We start from the raw sequence: 23,039 nt of genomic DNA, 5'->3' as shown, positions 1-23,039 counted from the left end.
GCACACACGAGGGAGAAAGAGCACGCGAAAGGGAGAAAGAGAGCGTGTGAGTGAGAGAGAGAGAGCAAGCGCGAGGGAGAGAGCGCGTGCGCGAGGGAGAGAGAGAGCGCGAGGGAGAGAGAGATAGCGAGAGGGAGAGAGAGAGAGAGAGCGTGAGGGAGAGTGAGAGAGCACGCAGGAGACAGAGAGCGCACGCGCGTGCACGAGGGAGAGAGAGAGCGCGCGAGAGTGGGGGAGAGAGAGCGCATGCGAGGGTGGGGGAGAGAGAGAGCGCACATGCGAGGGAGACTGAGAGAGAGCGAGCGCGCGCAAGCAGGGGAGAGAGAGAGCGCGCGCGAGGGAGAGAGAGAGAGAGCGTGAGGGAGAGAGAACGCGTGCGAGCGAGAGAGAGCGCGCGAAGGAGGGAGAGAGAGAGCGCGTGTGAGGGAGAAAGAGCTGGCGCATGCGCGTGAGGGAGAGAGAGAATACTAGCGCGCGAGCGAGGGAGAGAGAGAAAGAACGTGCGTGACGGAGAGAGCGCGCGCGAGGGAGAGAGTGTGCGCGCGTGAGGGAGAGAGAGAGAGCGTGAGGGAGAGTGAGAGAGAGCGCACAAAGGTGGGAGAGTGAGAGAGCATGCATGAGGGAGAGGAAGAGCGCGTGCGCGTGCACGAGGGAGAGAAAGACAGCGCGCGCGCGTGCACGAGGGAGAGAGAGAGCGCGAGGGAGGGAGAGAGAGAGAGCACGCGAGAGTGGGGGAGAGAGAGCGCACGCGAGGGTGGGGGAGAGAGAGCGCACATGCGAGGGAGAGTGAGAGAGAGAGCGCTTGTGAGGGAGAGTGAGAGAGAGCGAGCACGCGCAACCAGGGGAGAGAGAGAGCGCACGCGAGGGAGGGAGAGAGCGCGCGCGAGGGACAGAGAGCGCGCGCGAGGGACAGAGAGCGCGCGCGAGGGACAGAGAGCGCGCGCGAGGGACAGAGAGCGCGCGCGAGGGACAGAGAGCGCGCGCGAGGGACAGAGAGCGCGCGCGAGGGACAGAGAGCGCGCGAAGGAGGGAGAGAGAGAGCGCGAAGGAGGGAGAGAGAGAGCGCGTGTGAGGGAGAATGAGCTGGCCCATGCACGTGAGGGAGAGAGAGAATACTGGCGCGCGCGCGAGGGAGAGAGACACAGAACGTGCGTGACGGAGAGAGAGCGCGCGCGAGGGAGAGCGCATGCGTGCGCGAGGGAGAGACAGAGCGCACGCGAGAGAGAGACAGAGCGCACACGAGGGAGAGACAGAGCGCACGCGAGGGAGAGAGAGACAGAGCGCGCGCGAGGGAGAGACAGAGAGTGCGCGAGGGAGAGAGAGACTGAGCGCGCGCGAGGGAGAGAGAGAGCGCACGCGCGAGGGAAGAGAGAGCGCGCGCGAGGGAGATTGAGAGAGAGCGCGCGCGAGAGGGAGAGAGAGCGCGCGCGAGGGAGAGAAAGCGTGCGAGAGAGAGCTTGCACGCGCGCGAGGGAGATAGAGCGTGCGAGTGAGAGAGACAGAGCGCGCGCGCGAGGAAGAGAGAGAGCGCGCCAGCGAGGGAGAGAGAGAGCGCACGCGCGAGGCAAGAGAGAGCGCGCGCGAGGGAGATTGAGAGAGAGCGCGCGCGAGAGGGAGAGAGAGCGCGCGCGAGGGAGAGAAAGCGTGCGAGAGAGAGCTTGCACGCGCGCGAGGGAGATAGAGCGTGCGAGTGAGAGAGACAGAGCGCGTGCGCGAGGAAGAGAGAGAGCGCGCCAGCGAGGGAGAGAGAGAGCGCGCGTGCGCGAGGAAAAGAGAGCGCGCGCGCGCGAGGAAGAGAGAGAGCGCGCGCGCGAGGAAGAGAGAGAGCGCGCGCGCGCAAGGGAGAGAGAGAGAGCGCGAGGGGGAGAGAGAGAGCGTGTGAGGGAGAGAGAAAGAGCGCACAAAGGACGGAGAGTGAGAGAGCACGCAGGAGGGAGAGAGAGCGCGCGCGCGCGTGCGCGAGGGAGTGAGAGACAGAGCGCGCGCGAGGGAGACAGAGAGAGAGCACGCGCGAGAGAGACAGAGAGAGAGCACGCGCGAGGGAGACAGAGAGAGAGCACGCGCGAGGGAGACAGAGAGAGAGCACGCGCGAGGGAGACAGAGAGAGAGCACGCGCGAGGGAGACAGAGAGAGACAGCACACGCGAGGGAGACAGAGAGAGAGCGCGCGCGAGGGAGACAGAGAGAGAGTGCGCGTGAGGGAGACAGAGAGAGAGCGCGCGTGAGGGAGACAGAGAGAGAGCGCGCGTGAGGGAGAGTGAGAGAGAGAGAGCGCGCGAGGGAGAGAGAGGGAGAGAGAGAGCACGCGCGCGAGGGAGCGTGAGAGAGAGAGAGAGCGTGCATGCGAGGGAGAGAGAGAGAGCGAGCGAGGGAGGGAGAGAGAGAGAGAGAGCGAGGGAGGGAGAGAGAGAGAGAGAGCGGGCACGTGAGGTGGAGAGAGAGAGAGAGAGAGAGAGAGAGCGAGAGCACGCGCGCGACGGGGAGAGAGAGAGAGCGCGGGCGAGGGAGAGGGAGAGAGAGAGCACGCGCGAGGGAGGAGAGCGCGCGCGCGACGGAGGGAGAGAGCGCGCACGAGGGAGGGAGAGAGACAGCGCGCGCGAGAGGGAGAGAGAGAGCGCGCGCGAGGGAGGGGGAGAGAGAGAGCGCGCGCGAGGGAGGGGGAGAGAGAGAGCGCGCGCGAGGGAGGGGGAGAGAGAGAGCGCGCGCGAGGGAGAGAGACAGCGCGTGCGAGGGAGTGGGAGAGAGACAGCGCGCGCGCGTGGGAGAGACAGCGCATGCAAGGGAGGGAGAGACAGCGCATGCGAGGGAAGGAGAGAGCGTGCGCGAGGGAGGGAGAGAGAGAGCGCGTGAGGGAGGGGGAGAGACAGAGCGCACGCGCAAGGGAGAGTGAGAGAGAGCGCTTGTGAGGGAGAGTGAGAGAGAGCAAGAGCGAGGGAGAGAGAGCAAGCGCGAGGGAGAGAGAGCAAGCGCGAGGGAGAGAGAGCGCGCGTGCGCGAGGGAGAGAGAGCGCGCGCGAGGGAGAGAGAGCACACGCGAGGGAGAGAGAGCGCACGCGGGGGAGAGAGAGCGCGCGCGAAGGAGGGAAGAGCGCGCGCGCAAAGGAGGGAGAGAGAGAACGCGTGCGACGGAGAAAGAGCTGGCGCATGCGCGTGAGGGAGACAGAGAGAGACGGCACACGCGAGGGAGACAGAGAGAGAGCGCGCGTGAGGGAGACAGATAGAGAGGGCGCGTGAGGGAGACAGAGAGAGAGCGCGCGTGAGGGAGAGTGAGAGAGAGAGAGCGCGCAAGGGAGAGAGAGGGAGAGAGAGAGCACGCGCGCGAGGGAGCGTGAGAGAGAGAGAGAGAGTGGGAGAGAGAGAGCGTGCATGCGAGGGGGAGAGAGAGAGCGAGCGAGGGAGGGAGAGAGAGAGAGAGAGAGAGAGCGGGCACGCGAGGTGGAGAGAGAGAGAGAGAGAGAGAGAGCACGCGCGCGACGGGGAGAGAGAGAGAGCGCGGGCGAGGGAGAGGGAGAGAGAGAGCACGTGCGAGGGAGGAGAGTGCGCGCGCGACGGAGGGAGAGAGCGCGCACGAGGGAGGGAGAGAGAGAGCGCGCGCGAGAGGGAGAGAGAGAGCGCGCGCGAGGGGGGGGGAGAGAGAGAGCGCGCGCGAGGGAGGGGGAGAGAGAGAGCGCGCGCGAGGGAGGGGGAGAGAGAGAGCGCGCGCGAGGGAGGGGGAGAGAGAGAGCGCGCGCGAGGGAGGGGGAGAGAGAGAGCGCGCGCGAGGGAGAGAGACAGCGCGTGCGAAGGAGTGGGAGAGAGACAGCGCGCGCGCGTGGGAGAGAGAGCGCATGCAAGGGAGGGAGAGACAGCGCATGCGAGGGAGGGAGAGAGCGTGCGCGAGGGAGGGAGAGAGAGAGCGCGTGAGGGAGGGGGAGAGACAGAGCGCACGCGCAAGGGAGAGTGAGGGAGAGCGCTTGTGAGGGAGAGTGAGAGAGAGCAAGCGCGAGGGAGAGAGAGCGCGTGAGGGAGAGAGAGCGCGCGAGGGAGAGAGAGCGCGCGCGAGGGAGAGAGAGAGCACGTGAGCGAGGGAGAGAGCACGCGAGCGAGGGAGAGAGAGGGCGCGCGAGGGAGAGGGAGAGAGAGCGCGCGAGGGAGAGGGAGAGAGCGCGTGAGGTACAGTGAGAGAGAGCGCACAAAGGAGGGAGAGTGAGAGAGAGAGCGCGTGTGAGGGAGAGTGAGAGAGAGAGCGCGTGTGAGGGAGAGTGAGAGAGAGCGCGCGCGCGAGGAAGAGAGAGCGCGCGCGCTAGGGAGAGAGAGAGAGAAAGAGACCGCGTGAGGGAGAGTGAGAGAGAGCACACAAAGGAGGGAGTGTAAGAGAGAGAGCGCGCGCGAGGGAGAGTGAGAGAGCGCGTGCGCGAGGGAGAAAGAGCGCGTGCGCGAGGGAGAAAGAGCACGCGCGCGAGGGAGAAAGAGCACGCGCGCGAGGGAGAAACAGCACGCGCGCGAGGGAGAAACAGCACGCGCGCGAGGGAGAAACAGCACGCGCGCGAGGGAGAAACAGCACGCGCGCGAGGGAGAAAGAGAGCGTGTGAGTGAGAGAGAGAGCGCACGTGAGGGGGAGAGAGCGAGCGCGTGCGAGGGAGAGAGCGTGCGAGGGAGAGAGAGCGTGCGAGGGAGAGAGAGAGAGCGCGCGCAAGGGAGAAAGAGCACACACGAGGGAGAAAGAGCACGCGAAAGGGAGAAAGAGAGCGTGTGAGTGAGAGAGAGAGAGCAAGCGCGAGGGAGAGAGCGCGTGCGCGAGGGAGAGAGAGAGCGCGAGGGAGAGAGAGATAGCGAGAGGGAGAGAGAGAGAGAGCGTGAGGGAGAGTGAGAGAGCACGCAGGAGACAGAGAGCGCACGCGCGTGCACGAGGGAGAGAGAGAGCGCGCGAGAGTGGGGGAGAGAGAGCGCATGCGAGGGTGGGGGAGAGAGAGAGCGCACATGCGAGGGAGACTGAGAGAGAGCGAGCGCGCGCAAGCAGGGGAGAGAGAGAGCGCGCGCGAGGGAGAGAGAGAGAGAGCGTGAGGGAGAGAGAACGCGTGCGAGCGAGAGAGAGCGCGCGAAGGAGGGAGAGAGAGAGCGCGTGTGAGGGAGAAAGAGCTGGCGCATGCGCGTGAGGGAGAGAGAGAATACTAGCGCGCGAGCGAGGGAGAGAGAGAAAGAACGTGCGTGACGGAGAGAGCGCGCGCGAGGGAGAGAGTGTGCGCGTGTGAGGGAGAGAGAGAGAGCGTGAGGGAGAGTGAGAGAGAGCGCACAAAGGTGGGAGAGTGAGAGAGCATGCATGAGGGAGAGGAAGAGCGCGTGCGCGTGCACGAGGGAGAGAAAGACAGCGCGCGCGCGTGCACGAGGGAGAGAGAGAGCGCGAGGGAGGGAGAGAGAGAGAGCACGCGAGAGTGGGGGAGAGAGAGCGCACGCGAGGGTGGGGGAGAGAGAGCGCACATGCGAGGGAGAGTGAGAGAGAGAGCGCTTGTGAGGGAGAGTGAGAGAGAGCGAGCACGCGCAACCAGGGGAGAGAGAGAGCGCACGCGAGGGAGGGAGAGAGCGCGCGCGAGGGACAGAGAGCGCGCGCGAGGGACAGAGAGCGCGCGCGAGGGACAGAGAGCGCGCGCGAGGGACAGAGAGCGCGCGCGAGGGACAGAGAGCGCGTGCGAGGGAGAGAGAGCGCGCGAAGGAGGGAGAGAGAGAGCGCGAAGGAGGGAGAGAGAGAGCGCGTGTGAGGGAGAATGAGCTGGCCCATGCACGTGAGGGAGAGAGAGAATACTGGCGCGCGCGCGAGGGAGAGAGACACAGAACGTGCGTGACGGAGAGAGAGCGCGCGCGAGGGAGAGCGCATGCGTGCGCGAGGGAGAGACAGAGCGCACGCGAGAGAGAGACAGAGCGCACACGAGGGAGAGACAGAGCGCACGCGAGGGAGAGAGAGACAGAGCGCGCGCGAGGGAGAGACAGAGAGTGCGCGAGGGAGAGACTGAGCGCGCGCGAGGGAGAGAGAGAGCGCACGCGCGAGGGAAGAGAGAGCGCGCGCGAGGGAGATTGAGAGAGAGCGCGCGCGAGAGGGAGAGAGAGCGCGCGCGAGGGAGAGAAAGCGTGCGAGAGAGAGCTTGCACGCGCGCGAGGGAGATAGAGCGTGCGAGTGAGAGAGACAGAGCGCGCGCGCGAGGAAGAGAGAGAGCGCGCCAGCGAGGGAGAGAGAGAGCGCGCCAGCGAGGGAAGAGAGAGCGCGCGCGAGGGAGATTGAGAGAGAGCGCGCGCGAGAGGGAGAGAGAGCGCGCGCGAGGGAGAGAAAGCGTGCGAGAGAGAGCTTGCACGCGCGCGAGGGAGATAGAGCGTGCGAGTGAGAGAGACAGAGCGCGCGCGCGAGGAAGAGAGAGAGCGCGCCAGCGAGGGAGAGAGAGAGCGCGCGTGCGCGAGGAAAAGAGAGCGCGCGCGCGCGAGGAAGAGAGAGAGCGCGCGCGCGAGGAAGAGAGAGAGCGCGCGCGCGCAAGGGAGAGAGAGAGAGCGCGAGGGGGAGAGAGAGAGCGTGTGAGGGAGAGAGAAAGAGCGCACAAAGGACGGAGAGTGAGAGAGCACGCAGGAGGGAGAGAGAGCGCGCGCGCGCGTGCGCGAGGGAGTGAGAGACAGAGCGCGCGCGAGGGAGACAGAGAGAGCACGCGCGAGGGAGACAGAGAGAGAGCACGCGCGAGAGAGACAGAGAGAGAGCACGCGCGAGGGAGACAGAGAGAGAGCACGCGCGAGGGAGACAGAGAGAGACAGCACACGCGAGGGAGACAGAGAGAGAGCGCGCGCGAGGGAGACAGAGAGAGAGTGCGCGTGAGGGAGACAGAGAGAGAGCGCGCGTGAGGGAGACAGAGAGAGAGCGCGCGTGAGGGAGAGTGAGAGAGAGAGAGCGCGCGAGGGAGAGAGAGGGAGAGAGAGAGCACGCGCGCGAGGGAGCGTGAGAGAGAGAGAGAGCGTGCATGCGAGGGAGAGAGAGAGAGCGAGCGAGGGAGGGAGAGAGAGAGAGAGAGCGAGGGAGGGAGAGAGAGAGAGAGAGCGGGCACGTGAGGTGGAGAGAGAGAGAGAGAGAGAGAGAGAGAGCGAGAGCACGCGCGCGACGGGGAGAGAGAGAGAGCGCGGGCGAGGGAGAGGGAGAGAGAGAGCACGCGCGAGGGAGGAGAGCGCGCGCGCGACGGAGGGAGAGAGCGCGCACGAGGGAGGGAGAGAGACAGCGCGCGCGAGAGGGAGAGAGAGAGCGCGCGCGAGGGAGGGGGAGAGAGAGAGCGCGCGCGAGGGAGGGGGAGAGAGAGCGCGCGCGAGGGAGGGGGAGAGAGAGAGCGCGCGCGAGGGAGAGAGACAGCGCGTGCGAGGGAGTGGGAGAGAGACAGCGCATGCAAGGGAGGGAGAGACAGCGCATGCGAGGGAAGGAGAGAGCGTGCGCGAGGGAGGGAGAGAGAGAGCGCGTGAGGGAGGGGGAGAGACAGAGCGCACGCGCAAGGGAGAGTGAGAGAGAGCGCTTGTGAGGGAGAGTGAGAGAGAGCAAGAGCGAGGGAGAGAGAGCAAGCGCGAGGGAGAGAGAGCAAGCGCGAGGGAGAGAGAGCGCGCGTGCGCGAGGGAGAGAGAGCGCGCGCGAGGGAGAGAGAGCACACGCGAGGGAGAGAGAGCACACGCGAGGGAGAGAGAGCACACGCGAGGGAGAGAGAGCGCACGCGGGGGAGAGAGAGCGCGCGCGAAGGAGGGAAGAGCGCGCGCGCAAAGGAGGGAGAGAGAGAACGCGTGCGACGGAGAAAGAGCTGGCGCATGCGCGTGAGGGAGACAGAGAGAGACGGCACACGCGAGGGAGACAGAGAGAGAGCGCGCGTGAGGGAGACAGATAGAGAGGGCGCGTGAGGGAGACAGAGAGAGAGCGCGCGTGAGGGAGAGTGAGAGAGAGAGAGCGCGCAAGGGAGAGAGAGGGAGAGAGAGAGCACGCGCGCGAGGGAGCGTGAGAGAGAGAGAGAGAGTGGGAGAGAGAGAGCGTGCATGCGAGGGGGAGAGAGAGAGCGAGCGAGGGAGGGAGAGAGAGAGAGAGAGAGAGAGCGGGCACGCGAGGTGGAGAGAGAGAGAGAGAGAGAGAGAGCACGCGCGCGACGGGGAGAGAGAGAGAGCGCGGGCGAGGGAGAGGGAGAGAGAGAGCACGTGCGAGGGAGGAGAGTGCGCGCGCGACGGAGGGAGAGAGCGCGCACGAGGGAGGGAGAGAGAGAGCGCGCGCGAGAGGGAGAGAGAGAGCGCGCGCGAGGGGGGGGAGAGAGAGAGCGCGCGCGAGGGAGGGGGAGAGAGAGAGCGCGCGCGAGGGAGGGGGAGAGAGAGAGCGCGCGCGAGGGAGGGGGAGAGAGAGAGCGCGCGCGAGGGAGGGGGAGAGAGAGAGCGCGCGCGAGGGAGAGAGACAGCGCGTGCGAAGGAGTGGGAGAGAGACAGCGCGCGCGCGTGGGAGAGAGAGCGCATGCAAGGGAGGGAGAGACAGCGCATGCGAGGGAGGGAGAGAGCGTGCGCGAGGGAGGGAGAGAGAGAGCGCGTGAGGGAGGGGGAGAGACAGAGCGCACGCGCAAGGGAGAGTGAGAGAGAGCGCTTGTGAGGGAGAGTGAGAGAGAGCAAGCGCGAAGGAGAGAGAGCGCGCGCGAGGGAGAGAGAGCGCGCGCGAGGGAGAGAGAGCGCGCGCGAGGGAGAGAGAGCGCGCGCGAGGGAGAGAGAGCGCGCGCGAGGGAGAGAGAGCGCGCGCGAGGGAGAGAGCGCGCGCGAGGGAGAGAGAGCGCGCGCAAAGGAGGGAAGAGCGCGCGCGCAAAGGAGGGAGAGAGAGAACGCGTGCGACGGAGAAAGAGCTGGCGCATGCGCGTGAGGGAGAGAATACTAGCGCGCACGCAAGTGAGAGAGCGTGCGCGCGAGGGAGAGAGAGCGCGCGCGCGAGGGAGAGAGAGAGCGCGCGTGAGAGGGAGAGAGAGAGCGCGCGCGAGGGAGGGGGAGAGAGAGAGCGCGCGCGAGGGAGGCGGAGAGAGAGAGCGCGCGCGAGGGAGAGAGACAGCGCGTGCGAGGGAGTGGGAGAGAGACAGCGCGCGCGCGTGGGAGAGAGAGCGCATGCGAGGGAGGGAGAGACAGCGCATGCGAGGGAGGGAGAGAGCGTGCGCAAGGGAGGGAGAGAGAGAGCGCGTGAGGGAGGGGGAGAGACAGAGCGCACGCGCGAGGGAGAGTGAGAGAGAGCGCTTGTGAGGGAGAGTAAGAGAGAGCAAGCGCGAGGGAGAGAGAGCAAGCGCGAGGGAGAGAGCGCGCGCGAGGGAGAGAGAGCGCGCGTGCGCAAGGGAGAGAGAGCGCGCGCGAGGGAGAGAGAGCGCACGCGAGGGAGAGGGAGCGCGCGCGAAGGAGGGAAGAGCGCGCGCGCAAAGGAGGGAGAGAGAGAACGCGTGCGACGGAGAAAGAGCTGGCGCATGCGCGTGAGGGAGAGAGAATACTAGCGCGCACGCAAGTGAGAGAGCGCGCGCGCGAGGGAGAGACAGAGCGCGCGCGCGAGGGAGAGAGAGAGCGCGCGCGCGAGGGAGAGAGAGAGCGCGCGCGCGAGGGAGAGAGAGAGCGCGCGCGCGAGGGAGAGAGAGAGCGCGCGCGAGGGAGGGGGAGAGAGAGAGCGCGCGCGAGGGAGGGAGAGACAGCGCATGCGAGGGAGGGAGAGAGCGTGCGCGAGGGACGGAGAGAGAGAGCGCGTGAGGGAGGGGGAGAGACAGAGCGCACGCGCGAGGGAGAGTGAGAGAGAGCGCTTGTGAGGGAGAGTAAGAGAGAGCAAGCGCGAGTGAGAGAGAGCAAGCGCGAGGGAGAGAGCGCACGCGAGGGAGAGAGAGCGCGCGTGCGCGAGGGAGAGAGAGAGCGCACGCGAGGGAGAGAGAGAGCGCGCGTGAGAGGGAGAGAGAGAGCGCGCGCGAGGGAGGGGGAGAGAGAGAGCGCGCGCGAGGGAGGCGGAGAGAGAGAGCGCGCGCGAGGGAGAGAGACAGCGCGTGCGAGGGAGTGGGAGAGAGACAGCGCGCGCGCGTGGGAGAGAGAGCGCATGCGAGGGAGGGAGAGACAGCGCATGCGAGGGAGGGAGAGAGCGTGCGCAAGGGAGGGAGAGAGAGAGCGCGTGAGGGAGGGGGAGAGACAGAGCGCACGCGCGAGGGAGAGTGAGAGAGAGCGCTTGTGAGGGAGAGTAAGAGAGAGCAAGCGCGAGGGAGAGAGAGCAAGCGCGAGGGAGAGAGCGCGCGCGAGGGAGAGAGAGCGCGCGTGCGCAAGGGAGAGAGAGCGCGCGCGAGGGAGAGAGAGAGCGCACGCGAGGGAGAGAGAGCGCACGCGAGGGAGAGAGAGCGCGCGCGAAGGAGGGAAGAGCGCGCGCGAAGGAGGGAAGAGCGCGCGCGCAAAGGAGGGAGAGAGAGAACGCGTGCGACGGAGAAAGAGCTGGCGCATGCGCGTGAGGGAGAGAGAATACTAGCGCGCACGCGAGAGAGCGCGCGCGCGAGGGAGAGAGAGAGCGCGCGCGCGAGGGAGAGAGAGAGCGCGCGCGAGGGAGGGGGAGAGAGAGAGCGCGCGCGAGGGAGGGAGAGACAGCGCATGCGAGGGAGGGAGAGAGCGTGCGCGAGGGAGGGAGAGAGAGAGCGCGTGAGGGAGGGGGAGAGACAGAGCGCACGCGCGAGGGAGAGTGAGAGAGAGCGCTTGTGAGGGAGAGTAAGAGAGAGCAAGCGCGAGTGAGAGAGAGCAAGCGCGAGGGAGAGAGCGCGCGCGAGGGAGAGAGAGCGCGCGTGCGCGAGGGAGAGAGAGAGCGCACGCGAAGGAGGGAGAGCGCGCGCGCGAAGGAGGGAGAGAGAGAACGCGTGCGACGGAGAAAGAGCTGGCGCATGCGCGTGAGGGAGGGAGAGAGCGCGCACGAGGGAGGGAGAGAGAGAGCGCGCGCGAGAGGGAGAGAGACAGCGCGCGCGAGGGAGGGGGAGAGAGAGAGCGCGCGCGAGGGAGGGGGAGAGAGAGAGCGCGCGCGAGGGAGGGGGAGAGAGAGAGCGCGCGCGAGGGAGAGAGACAGCGCGTGCGAAGGAGTGGGAGAGAGACAGCGCGCGCGCTTGGGAGAGAGAGCGCATGCAAGGGAGGGAGAGACAGCGCATGCGAGGGAGGGAGAGAGCGTGCGCGAGGGAGGGAGAGAGAGAGCGCGTGAGGGAGGGGGAGAGACAGAGCGTACGCGCAAGGGAGAGTGAGAGAGAGCGCTTGTGAGGGAGAGTGAGAGAGAGCAAGCGCGAGGGAGAGAGAGCAAGCGCGAAGGAGGGAGAGAGAGAACGCGTGCGACGGAGAAAGAGCTGGCGCATGCGCGTGAGGGAGAGAGAATACTAGCGCGCACGCAAGTGAGAGAGCGCGCGCGAGAGGGAGAGAGAGACAGAGCCCGTGCGAGGGAAGAGTGAGAGCGCGCGCGCGAGGCAAGAGAGAGGGAGCGCGCGAGGCAAGAGAGAGAGGGAGCGCGCGAGGCAAGAGAGAGAGGGAGTGCGCGAGGGAGGGGGAGAGAGAGTGCACGCGCGAGGGAGAGAGTGTAAGAGATAGAGACAGAGTGCACGCGAGGGAGAGAGAGCACGCGCGAGGGTGGGAGAGAGCGCGCGCGAGGGTGGGAGAGAGAGCGCGCGCGAGGGAGGGAGAGAGCGCGTGCGAGGGAGGGAGAGAGAGCGCGCGCGAGGGAGAGAGAGAATACTAGCGCGCGCGCGAGGGAGAGAGAGACAGCGCGCGCGAGAGAGAGAGCGTCGCGCGAGGGAAGAGTGAGAGCGCGCGCGCGAGGGAAGAGTGGGAGCGCGCGCGCGAGCGAAGAGAGAGGGAGCGCGCGCGAGGGAGAGAGAAATAGCGGGCACATGTGCGTGAGGGAGAGAGAGAATACTAGCGCGCGTGCGAGTAAGAGAGAGCGCGCGCGAGGGAGAGAGAGCGCACACAAGGGTGAGAGCGCGCACGAGGGAGAGAGAGCGCGCACAAGGGAGAGAGAGTGCGCACAAGGGAGAGAGAGCGCGCACAAGGGAGAGAGAGCGCGCACAAGGGAGAGACAGAGAGAGAGCGCGTGGGAGGGAGAGAGAGAGAGCGCGCGCGAGGGAGAGAGAGAGCGGGCACATGCGCGTGAGGGAGGGAGAGAATACTAGCGCGTGCACGAGGGAAAGAGAGACAGAACGCGCGCGAGGGAGAGAGAGAGCATGCGGGCGCGCGAGGGAGAGAGAGAGTGTGCAGGCGAGGGAGAGCACGCGTGCGCGAGGGAGGGAGAGTGCGCGCGCGAGGGTGAGAGAGAGAGCACACGCGAGGGAGAGAGTGTGCGCGCGAGGGAGAGAGAGCGTGCGCGCGAGGGAGAGAGAGCGCGAGGGAGAGAGAGAGCGCGAGGGAGAGAGAGAGCGCGAGGGAGAGAGAGAGAGAGAGAGAGAGAGCGTGAGGGAGAGTGAGAGAGCACGCAGGAGAGAGAGAGCGCACGCGCGTGCACGAGGGAGAGAGAGAGCGTGCGAGAGTGGGGGAGAGAGAGCGCACATGCGAGGGAGAGTGAGAGAGAGCGAGCGCGCGCAAGCAGGGGAGAGAGAGAGCGCGCGCGAGGGAGGGAGAGAGCACGCGAGGGAAAGAGAGAACGCGTGCGAGGGAGAGAAAGCGCGCGAAGGAGGGAGAGAGAGAGCGCGAAGGAGGGAGAAAGAGCTGGCGCATGCGCGTGAGGGAGAGAGAGAATACTAGCGCGCGCGCGCGAGGGAGAGAGAGACAGAACGTGCGTGACGGAGTGAGCGCGCGCGAGGGAGAGAGAGGGAGCGCGCGAGAGTCGGGGAGAGAGAGCGCACATGCGAGGGAGAGTGAGAGAGAGAGCGCTTGTGAGGGAGAGTGAGAGAGAGCGAGCACGCGCAACCAGGGGAGAGAGAGAGCGCGCGCGAGGGAGGGAGAGAGCGCGCGCGAGGGAGAGAGAGAGCGCGCGCGCGAGGGAGAGAGAGAGAGGGCGCGCGCGAGGGAGAGAGAGAGAGAGCGCGCGCGAGGGAGAGAGAGCGCGCACGCGCGAGGGAGAGAGAGAGAGCGCGCACGCGCGAGGGAGAGAGAGAGAGAGAGACCGCACGCGCGAGCGAGAGAGAAAGAGCAGGGCGTGAGGGAGAGAGAGAATACTAGCGCGCGCGCGAGGGAGAGAGAGAGAGCGCGAGGGAGAGAGAGCGCGAGGGAGAGAGAGAGCGCGAGGGAGAGAGCGCGCGGGAGAGAGAGCGCGAGGGAGAGAAAGAGCGCGAGGGAGAGAGAGAGCGCAAGGGAGAGAGAGAGCGCAAGGGAGAGAGAGAGCGCAAGGGAGAGAGAGAGCGCAAGGGAGAGAGAGAGAGGGCGCGGGAGAGAGAGAGCGCGAGGGAGAGAGAGAGAGCAAGGGCGCGCGCGGGAGAGAGAGCGCGCGAGGGCGCACGCGGGGGAGAGAGAGAGAGCGCGCGCGCACGAGGGAGAGATAGAGAGAGCGCGCGTGCACGAGGGAGAGATAGAGAGAGCGCGCGCGAGGGAAAGAGAGAGAGAGAGCACGCGCGAGGGGGAGAGAGAGAGAGAGCGCGCGCGCGAGGGGGAGAGAGAGAGAGAGAGAGAGAGAGAGAGTGCACCCAAGGGGGAGAGAGAGAGAGCGAGAGCGCGCGCGAAGGGGAGCGAGAAAGAGCGGGCACATGCGCGTGAGGGAGAGAGAGAATACTAGCGCGCACGTGAGGGAGAGAGAGAGAGAGAGCGCGTGAGGGAGGGAGGGAGAGAGAGAGAGAGCGCGCGCGCGCACGGAGGGGGAGAGAGAGCGCGCGCGCGCGAGGGAGAGAGAGAGCGCGCGCGCGCGAGGGAGAGAGAGAGCGCGCGCGCGCGAGGGAGAGAGAGAGCGCGCGCGCGCGAGGGAGAGAGAGAGCGCGCGCGCGCGAGGGAGAGAGAGAGCGCGCGCACGCCAAGGAGAGAGAGCGCGCGCACGCCAAGGAGAGAGAGAGCGCGCGCTCGCGAGGGAGAGAGAGCGCGCGCTCGCGAGGGAGAGAGAGAGCGCGCGCGAGGGAGAGAGAGAGAGTGCGCGCGAGGCAGAGAGAGAGCGCGCACGCGCGAGGCAGAGAGAGAGAGCACGCACGCGCGAGGGAGAGAGAGCGAGCACACACGCGCGAGGGAGAGAGAGAGAGAGAGAGAGAGACCGCACGCGCGAGCGAGAGAGAAAGAGCGGGGTGTGAGGGAGAGAGAGAATACTAGCGCGCGCGCGAGGGAGAGAGTGAGAGAGCGCGAGGGAGAGAGAGAGCGCACGGGAGAGAGAGAGCGCACGGGAGAGAGCGCGAGGGCGCACGCGGGAGAGAGAGAGCGCGAGGGCGCACGCGGGAGAGAGAGAGAGCGCGTGCGGGAGAGAGTGCGAGGGAGTGCGAGGGAGTGCGAGGGAGAGAGAAAGAGAGCGCGCGCAAGGTAGAGAGAAAGAGAGCGCGCGCGAGGGAGAGAGAGCGCGCGCGCGAGGGAGAGAGAAAGAGAGCACGCACGAGAGAGTGCGCGAGCACGCGCGCGATGGGGAGAGAGAGAGAGAGAGAGAGACACCGCGCGCGCGCATGAGGGAGAGAGAGAGCGAGCGCGCATGAGGGAGAGAGAGAGCGAGCACAAGATCGCGCGCGCATGAGGGAGAGAGAGAGAGCGCGCATGAGGGAGCGGGAGAGCGAGAGCGCGCGCGCATGAGGGAGAGGGAGAGAGCGAGAGCGCGCCGCATAAGGGAGAGGGAGAGAGCGCGCGAGGGAGAGGGAGAGAGAGAGCGCGCGCGCATGAGGGAGAGGGAGAGAGAGCGAGAGCGCGGCGCATAAGGGAGAGGGAAAGAGCGCGCGAGGGAGATGGAGAGCGCACGTGCATGCGGGAGAGGGAGAGAGCGCACGCATGAGGTAGAGGGAGAGAGCGCGCGCATGAGGGAGAGGGAGAGAGCGAGCGCATGAGGGTGAGGGAGAGAGCGAGCGCATGAGCGCGTGTGAGAGCGAAATAAAACATCATGAGAGAGGACAGCACCTAAGAGGCAACTGCATACAGCATGTTAATTAAAAAAAAGTAAAAGTAAGGAATTTTACTCTCAAATGCATATTGCTACTGCAGCATAGTTAGTAGGGCTCTTCCTTAGTCACACTGCAGTTACAATGTTGGGGCGGTACCTCAGGCCTCCCAACAGCGAGCGTGAGATAGCGGTACAAGTATGTCGACGGATAATGGAAAGGCGTAGGAGAAACAGGGTGGTGGTGATGGGAGATTTTAATTTTCCCAACATTGACTGGGATTCACTCAGTGTTAGGGGTCAAGACGGAGCAGAATTTGTAAGGTGTGTCTAGGAGGGTTTTCTAGAGCACTATGTATGTAGTGCAACTCGGGAAAGGGCCAGACTGGACCTGGTGTTGGGGAATGAACCCGGCCAGGTGGTTGAAATTAGAAGGGGATATTTTGGAAATAGCGACCACAATTCCGTAAGTTTTACAATACTCATGGACAAGGATGGGAGTGGTCCTGAAGGAAGAGTTCTAAACTGGGGGAAGGCCAACTATACCAAGATTCGGCAGGATCTGAGGAATGTAGATTGGGAGAAACTGATTGAAGGTAAATCCGCAGTTGATATGTGGGAGGCTTTTAAGGAGAGGTTGATTAGCGTGCAGGAGAGACATGTTCCTGTGAAAATGAGGAATAGAAAAGGCAAGATTAGGGAGCCATGGATGACAGGTGAAATTGTGAGACTAGCCAAGAGGAAAAGGAAGCATACATGAGATCTAGGCAATTGAAGACAGACAAAGCTTTGGAATAATATGGGGAATGTACAGCGAATCTGAAACGATGGAATAAGAGGGCTAAGAGAGGATATGAGATATTGCTGGCAAACATGGTTAAGGAAAGTCCCAAAGCCTCTTATTTATATATAAAGAGCAAGAGGGTAACTAGAGAAAGGATTGGCCCACTTAAGGACAAAGAAGGCAAGTTATGCGCTGAGTCAGAGAAAATGGGTGACATTCTTAACGACTACTTTGCATCGGTATTCACCAAGGAGAGGGACATGACAGATGTTGAGGTTAGGGATAGGTGTTTGCTTACTCTAGATCAAGTTGACATAAGGAAGGAAGGAGGAAATGTTGGATATCCTAAAAGACATTAAAGTGGACAAGTCCCCTGGTCTGGATGGGATCTATCCCAGGTTTTTGAGGGAAGCGAGAGAAGAAATAGCCGGAGCATTAACAGATATCTTTGCAGCATCCTTAGACACAGGTGAGGTCTCGGAGGACTGCAGACTTGCTAATGTTGTCCTCTTGTTTAAAAAGGGTAGCAAGGATAATCAAGGTAATTATCGACCGGTGAGCCTGGCGTCAGTGGTTGGGAAGCTACTGGAGAAGATACTGAGGGATAGGATCTATTCCCATTTGGAAGAAAATGGGTTTACCAGTGATAGGCAACATGGTTTTGTGCAGGCAAGGTCATGTCTTACCAACTTAATAGAATTCTTTGAGATGTTACAAAGTTGATTGATGAGGGAAAGGCTGTAGATGTCATATACATGGACTTCAGTAAGCTGTTTGATAAGGTTCCCCAAGGCAGGCTAATGGAGAAAGTGAAGTCACATGGGGTCCAGGGTGTGCTAGCTAGATGGATTAAAAAAAAACTGGCTAGGCAACAGCAGACACAGTAGTAGTAGACGGGAGTTTCTCAAATTGGAGACCTGTGACGAGTGGTGTTCCACAGGGATCTGTGCTGGGGCCACTGTTGTTTGTGAGATACGTAAATGATTTGGAGGAAGGTGTAGGTGGTCTGATCAGTAAGTTTGCAGATGACACTAAGATTGGTGGAGTAGCAGATAGTGAAGGGGACTGTCAGAGATTACAGAAGAATATAGATAGACTAGAGAGTTGGGCAGATAAATGGCAGATGGAGTTCAATCCAGGCAAATGCGAGGTGATGCATTTTGGAAGATCTAATTCAAGGGCGAACTATACAGTAAATGGAAAAGTCCTAGGGAAAATTGATGAACAGAGAGATCTGGGTGTTCAGGTCCATTGTTCCCTGAAGGTGACAATGCAGGTCAATAGGGTGGTCAAGAAGGCATATGGCATGCTTTCCTTCATTGTAGGGGGTATTGAGTACAAGAGTTGGCAGGTCATGTTACAGTTGTATAGGACTTTGGTTCGGCCACATTTGGAGTACTATGTACAGTTCTGGTCGCCACATTACCAAAAGGATGTGGATGCTTTGGAGAGGGTGCAGAGGAGGTTCACCAGGATGTTGCCTGATATGGAGGGTGCTAGCTATGAACAGAGGTTGAGTAGATTAGGATTATTTTCATTAGAAAGAGATTGAGGAGGGACCTGATTGAGGTCGATAAAATCACGAGGGGTATAGACAGGGTGGATAGCAAGAAGCTTTTTCCCCCCCAGAGTGGGGGACTCAATTACTACAGGTCATGAGTTCAAAGTGAGAGGAGGAAGGTTTAAGGGAGATATGCGTGGAAAGTTCTTTACACAGAGGGTAGTGGGTGCCTGGAACGCGTTGCCAGCTGCGGTGGTAGATGCAGACACGTTAGCGTCTTTTAAGATATATCTGGAAGGTGCATGGATGGGCAGGGAGCAAATGGACACAGACCGTTAGAAAATAGATGACAGGTTAGACAGAGGATCTCGATTGGCGCAGGCTTGGAGGGCCGAAAGGCCCGTTGCTGTGCTGTAATTTTCTTTGTTCTTTGTTCCTTCTTCGGTTTAAGTTTTGCCACAAACCAGAGAATATAATTTAGGCAAGTGAACTAATGAATTACTGATGACGTGCTGCATTATGAGAGGTATATTCTTCCAGATGAGATGTTAAATGAATGCTTTTGTATGCTACTTGATCAGCAACAAGGAGATCCCCATGCCAACATTCCTCCCTCAACTATATCAAAACAGAACTGCTTTCTCTCATTTTTATGGAATCACCCTTTCTACATGCAAATTAGCAAAAATTAGCAAAATCATTTTTCTGCAATAAGGACTATAAAAATAAACTGGTTGTAATGAATTTGAGGAATATCCACAGGAGATGAATAATACTATATAAATGCACGGTTTTCTCAGTAGTATTCAACATTAGTAATTCAAACAGAATTATTCCACAGCCATGCGATGAAGATATCGTGATGTTTTCACAGAAATCCAGTGCTTCAGTTGAAATAGATCGAACAAAGCTGATACTTCTTTGACAAAACACAACCTTGCTTAAGATGTGGAACCTGACTTAAAAAGCCCTGTAATAATTTTTTGCAAGAAAAAATCTGATGTAAAACAAGATAGACAAAAATAGAGAGAGAGAGCTCTGACCTCTACGTCTAGTTCAAGAATATCAGTTGTCATGTTCAGCAGGGTGCCAAGGTTTGGTTTGGTACGTCCAAAGTCTCCATGTACAAACTCTTTAACATAGCTATTAGGCAGTTCAGAAAACTTCCACTTGTCCAGTAAAACATTAAATATCACCGAACATTTATTCTAGAACTTGGTGAAACAATCTAATGTCTATTAGAAGGTCAAACAGTTCCAGTATAACAGATAAATGAAAGTATAAATAACCATAGTTAGTAGAAATTTTCATTGATATTTGCACATTAAATATCCTATTAGCCTAAAACAGGATACCAGCTTTACCCAAAGGTGATCACAAACCAAAATCCACAGAGTGGGTGGTATCCTGGAATGATACAGTGATGCTTGTTACATCCCATAGGGTAGAAAATGAAATGATCCGTCCCCTCCATTTCAAACGTGAATAGCCATGTAAGCTATGGAACAAAAAATTCACGAGGGGACATAACTTTTTTTTTTCCTTAAATTTATCTTTCCTCCTTCAGGAGTACAGACAGAATGCTGGTCTAGCCCATCTGGTGTAATGCCTACCTGGTGCCAAGGTGAACATCTTGGGTCAACTTGAAAGGATGCTGGAGTCGGAGGGTAAGGTTCCAGTTGTTGTTGTCCATGTTGGCGCCAACAACAAAGGCTGGGGTAAAGAGATGCCATTTGGGGAATATCAGGAATTAGGAACAAAATTAAAATAAAAACAAGATCTCAAAAGGTTGTAATCTCCGAGTTATCACCTTAGCCACGTGTAACCAGGCAAAGAGAGATAACAATGATTAGGGAAGTAAACGTGCGACTGATGGAGTTGTGTGGAAACAGGGTTAAATTTTGTGCAGTACAGGCAACTGTATTGGTTCGGACAGAACTGTACCTGAACTGATCTGGGACCAGGATCCTAGCAGGAAAGCTAAATAAGATAGCACTCAGGAGAGGTTATTAAAGTTTCCAGAACAAGTAATAGAACAAAGTATGGAAAGGGTCAGTAATCTAACTTCAGTCACAGCAGATAAGGGGACAACTACGAGAAAGGGGCGCTCAATGTAAGACTTAGGTTATCATTCTTAAATGCACACAGTATACGAAACAAGGTAAACGAGTTTGTAGCACAGAATGAAATTGGTGGGTATGATGTCAGCATCACAGAGACATGACTGCAAAGGGATTGGGGTGGGAACTAAATATTCAGGACGCATGTCCTATTGACAAGGACAGCCAGATGGGCAGAGGGAGCGGGGTTGCCTTGTTAGTAAGAAATGAACTTAAAATCAATACCAAGAAGCAATATAGGGCCATAAGACATAGAATCTGTGTGGGTAGAGTTGAGGAATTGCACCAGAGAAAAAAAAATCCAATGGGAGATATGTACAGGTTCTCTAACAGGAGCCAGGATGTAGGGCAGAAAGTAAATCAGGACATGTAAAAGGTATGTAAGAAAGGCACATTAGAATAATCATGGAGAATTTCAATATGCAAATTGACTCAGAAAATTGGGTTCAGGGCAGATCCCAAGGAAAGGAACTCATGGAGTATCTACAAGATGTTTGTTTTTGTAGTAGCATATGGTAGATCCCACTAGGAAACAGGCAATTTTGCATTTGGTGATGTGTAATGAGGCAAACTTGATTAGGGTACTTATCCTTGGGAGCAGTGATCACAACATTAGAATTCACAGCTTGTGAGTTTTGAGAGGTCAAAAGAGCAAATATAGGCTAAAGGGTATATAATTCTTATAGGATAATCCCAATTGACTAATTATGGTTATGGTGACGAAAAGGTACTGTATCAGCCAGTGTCCAGAGCAAAAAGACAGGTCACCAGCAGTAGCAAAATGCAAGGATTGGCGAGTTCTCGTTAATGTTTGCATATTAACATAGATCCTTCCCTACCCGTGTCAGGGCACATAACGATGCATCCAGTATAACTAACCAATCTGCGACTGAAGCATCAGCTAAGAAAGGAGATATTGGAGACACTCTGCACTGTCGACAGTTTATCAGACAGACATCTCCAACCTGGCATCCTGGGTCTAACTATGTTGTAGATACTGGATCAGTAAGAAACAACTCAACTTTAAGGTCTGCAAACAGACTGCAATGTTAAAATGACACACATTCTCTAAAAAGATCGCAGTTATGTTTCATTTTTTATTTTCTTATTTGCAAAAAAAAGGATACGTGCCAGCCTGTGTCTTTAAATAAAGACGAAAATGATGCAGATCTATATACTCCACTCTCATACTGTGTATTACACGAGTTCTTACAGCTAGGGGCCTTCGGTGAAGAACTCGTAATGGGGTCTTCTGGTCGAGCTTTAGGTCCTAAAGAGAGGTGTTAAAACATTAGACAGGCTTATTGAATACTATCCACTCCTTGCAAGTTAATACGTACACTCTGCAGTCAGGAAATTTTCTTCCAAGAAGTTCCACATCCTGAAAACCATTTCAATATTTATGAAATTCACAATCAATTGCAAACCATAGACCATCATACTGTTTTCCCAGCAACTTGTTTTTGATCCTGATTTACAGCATCAGCAAGCTCTTTTGGTTTTTATTTAGTATTTAACTTGCTGCCGCATCTCTTTCAGGCATGCCCACCTTGAAGAAGTTCTGCTCCCCTCTCCAACGGGATTTTCGTTCCAATCTCTCTCCTTGCCCACCGACTTTAATTTCACTGTCACTCCTGATGTTTGACCAGGTATTTGCTAAAACTCGTTTCCACAGCCATATTACATTCCTCAGCGACTGCCTCCAGCTCAGACTTACCCCACATGGATTCCAACTGAAGTTTCATCCCTCATGTTTTGAATCCTCCCCGGATCACAGATATTTCTGTGATGTTCAATATCCCACAGATAGCTGCTCTCGCCGTATCCAGAGATCCACACTCAGTGCCATGCAGCTTCACGTGCACACTCTCGATCTCTCTCTCCAACAGAATCGCATTGCTTTGGCTCAGGTTGCGCTACTTCACTTCATCTTCCGCTCATTTGTCGTGTTAACAAGAAACTTTATCTTTTCCTTTCAGGCATCAAAGCCCACAAGATCAACGACTCAAAGATACTCATCCCTCCAGAACGTAGCTCTTCTCCCCTTCCCTCTGATTCCATCCCCGTCTCCCAACCCCACCTCCTGTCAGGTATTCACCATCCCACCCAAACTTCCGCTCTCCGATGCTGAACGTTCTATATTCAAAGGCCTCAGCTTTATCCCTCTGTGTCCTCACCTTAACAAATGACGGCGAATTCTTCTTCTGCCAACTTCACCTCCATGCCCATTTCTTTGGGCAAGAGTCCTCTCCCTGTTCCACAGACCCCTTTGCCCAGTTCCAATGCTCTCCCTCCAACTGGACCCATCCCTCCGGCCTTTCACCTGCACTTGATCTGTTCATTGAGAACTGTCGATGTGATACTAGTCTCCTCACTTTCTCTGCCCCGCCCCGTCACCAATTCCAACCTATCTCCCTCGGAATTGAATGCACTCCATGCACTTAGATCTAACCCTGACTTTGTTATTAAGCCTGCTGAAAAGCGAAAAGGGTGGTGCTATTGTAGTCCGGCATACTGACCTTTACATTGCAGAGGCTGAGCACCAACTCTCAGATACCTCCTCCTATCTTCCCCTGGATCATGACCCAACCATTGCATATCAGGCCATTATATCTACTATGGAAACTGATCTAATTTGATCTGGTGATCTCCCCTACTCTGCTTCCAAGCTGATAGTCCCCCAGCCTCACACAGCTCGCTTCTACCTCTTTCCAAAAATCCGCAAACAGTACTATCCAGGCAAACCCATTGTTTCAGCTGCTCCTGCCCCATAGAGCTCATCTCTTCCTACCTTGACTTAGTCGTCTCTCCCTGGTCCAATCCCTGCCACATACATTCATGATTCCTCCGACGCCTTACGCTGGTTTCAAAATTTCCAGCTTGCCGGTTCCAGCTGCCTTCTCTTTACCATGGATGTGCAACCCCTTTATGTGTTCATACCCCACCAGGAGGGCTTTGGGGCTCTCTGCTTCTTCCTGGAGCAAAGACCTGAACCATCCCCATCCACCACCACCCTCCTCCGCTTGGCCGAGCTTGTCCTCACCCTCAACAACTTCTCTTTCAACTTCTCTCATTTTCTTCAGATGAGAAGGATGGCAATGGGTATCTGCATGGATCCTAGTGACGCTGGTCTCTTCATGGGGTTAGTGGAACATTCCTTGTTCCAGTCCTTTTCCAGCCACCACCCACAACCCTTTCTTCAATATATTGACAGTATCATCAGTGCTGCTTCCCTTTCTCATTCGGAATTGGAAAAGTTAATTGATTTCGCTTCCAATTTCTACCCTGCTCTCACTTTCACCTGGTCTATCTCTGACTCCTCCCTTCTCTTCCTCAAGGTTTCTGTTTCCATTTCTGGGGACAGACTGGCCACTAATATCCACTATAAACACACCAACTCCCATAGCTACCTGAACTATACATCCTTGCACTCTGCTTCCTGTAAAGACTCTGTCGCATTCTCTCAGATCTTCCGTCTCCGTCGTATATATTCAGATGAGGCCAACTTCGATAAGGGAGTCTCCAAAATTTCTAGCTTCCTCCTCAACTGAGGATTCCCCAGCCCAGCGGTCGACAGGGCCCTCAAATGAGTCTAAGCCATCTCCTGCACTTCCGCCCTCACCCCTTCTCTTCCCTCCTGAAACAGTGACAGGGTTCCCCTTGTCCTTACCTACTATCCT

The 23,039-nt window shown here is 58.9% G+C and overlaps 1 protein-coding gene across 4 annotated transcripts in view; it reads right to left on the bottom strand.

Moving 5' to 3' along the window:
• The window catches only part of pus10 (pseudouridine synthase 10), a 164,024-nt gene that overhangs the window by 77,259 nt on the left and 63,726 nt on the right, over nucleotides 1-23,039 (bottom strand). For all 4 annotated transcript variants that reach the window (XM_048536220.2, XM_048536224.2, XM_048536223.2 and 1 more), the window contains 2 exons: nucleotides 20,487-20,629; nucleotides 18,283-18,382 (listed from right to left, as the gene is read on the bottom strand). In XM_048536220.2, coding sequence (XP_048392177.1) covers nucleotides 18,283-18,382; nucleotides 20,487-20,629 — 243 coding nt within the window. The remainder of the gene's footprint in view (nucleotides 1-18,282; nucleotides 18,383-20,486; nucleotides 20,630-23,039) is intronic.

This window comes from Stegostoma tigrinum, chromosome 9, assembly GCF_030684315.1.
Source record: "Stegostoma tigrinum isolate sSteTig4 chromosome 9, sSteTig4.hap1, whole genome shotgun sequence".
NCBI classification, from domain to species: Eukaryota; Metazoa; Chordata; class Chondrichthyes; order Orectolobiformes; family Stegostomatidae; genus Stegostoma; species Stegostoma tigrinum.
The sequence above is the reverse complement of the archived record's forward strand: the minus strand, read 5'-3'. Positions and strand labels throughout refer to the sequence as shown.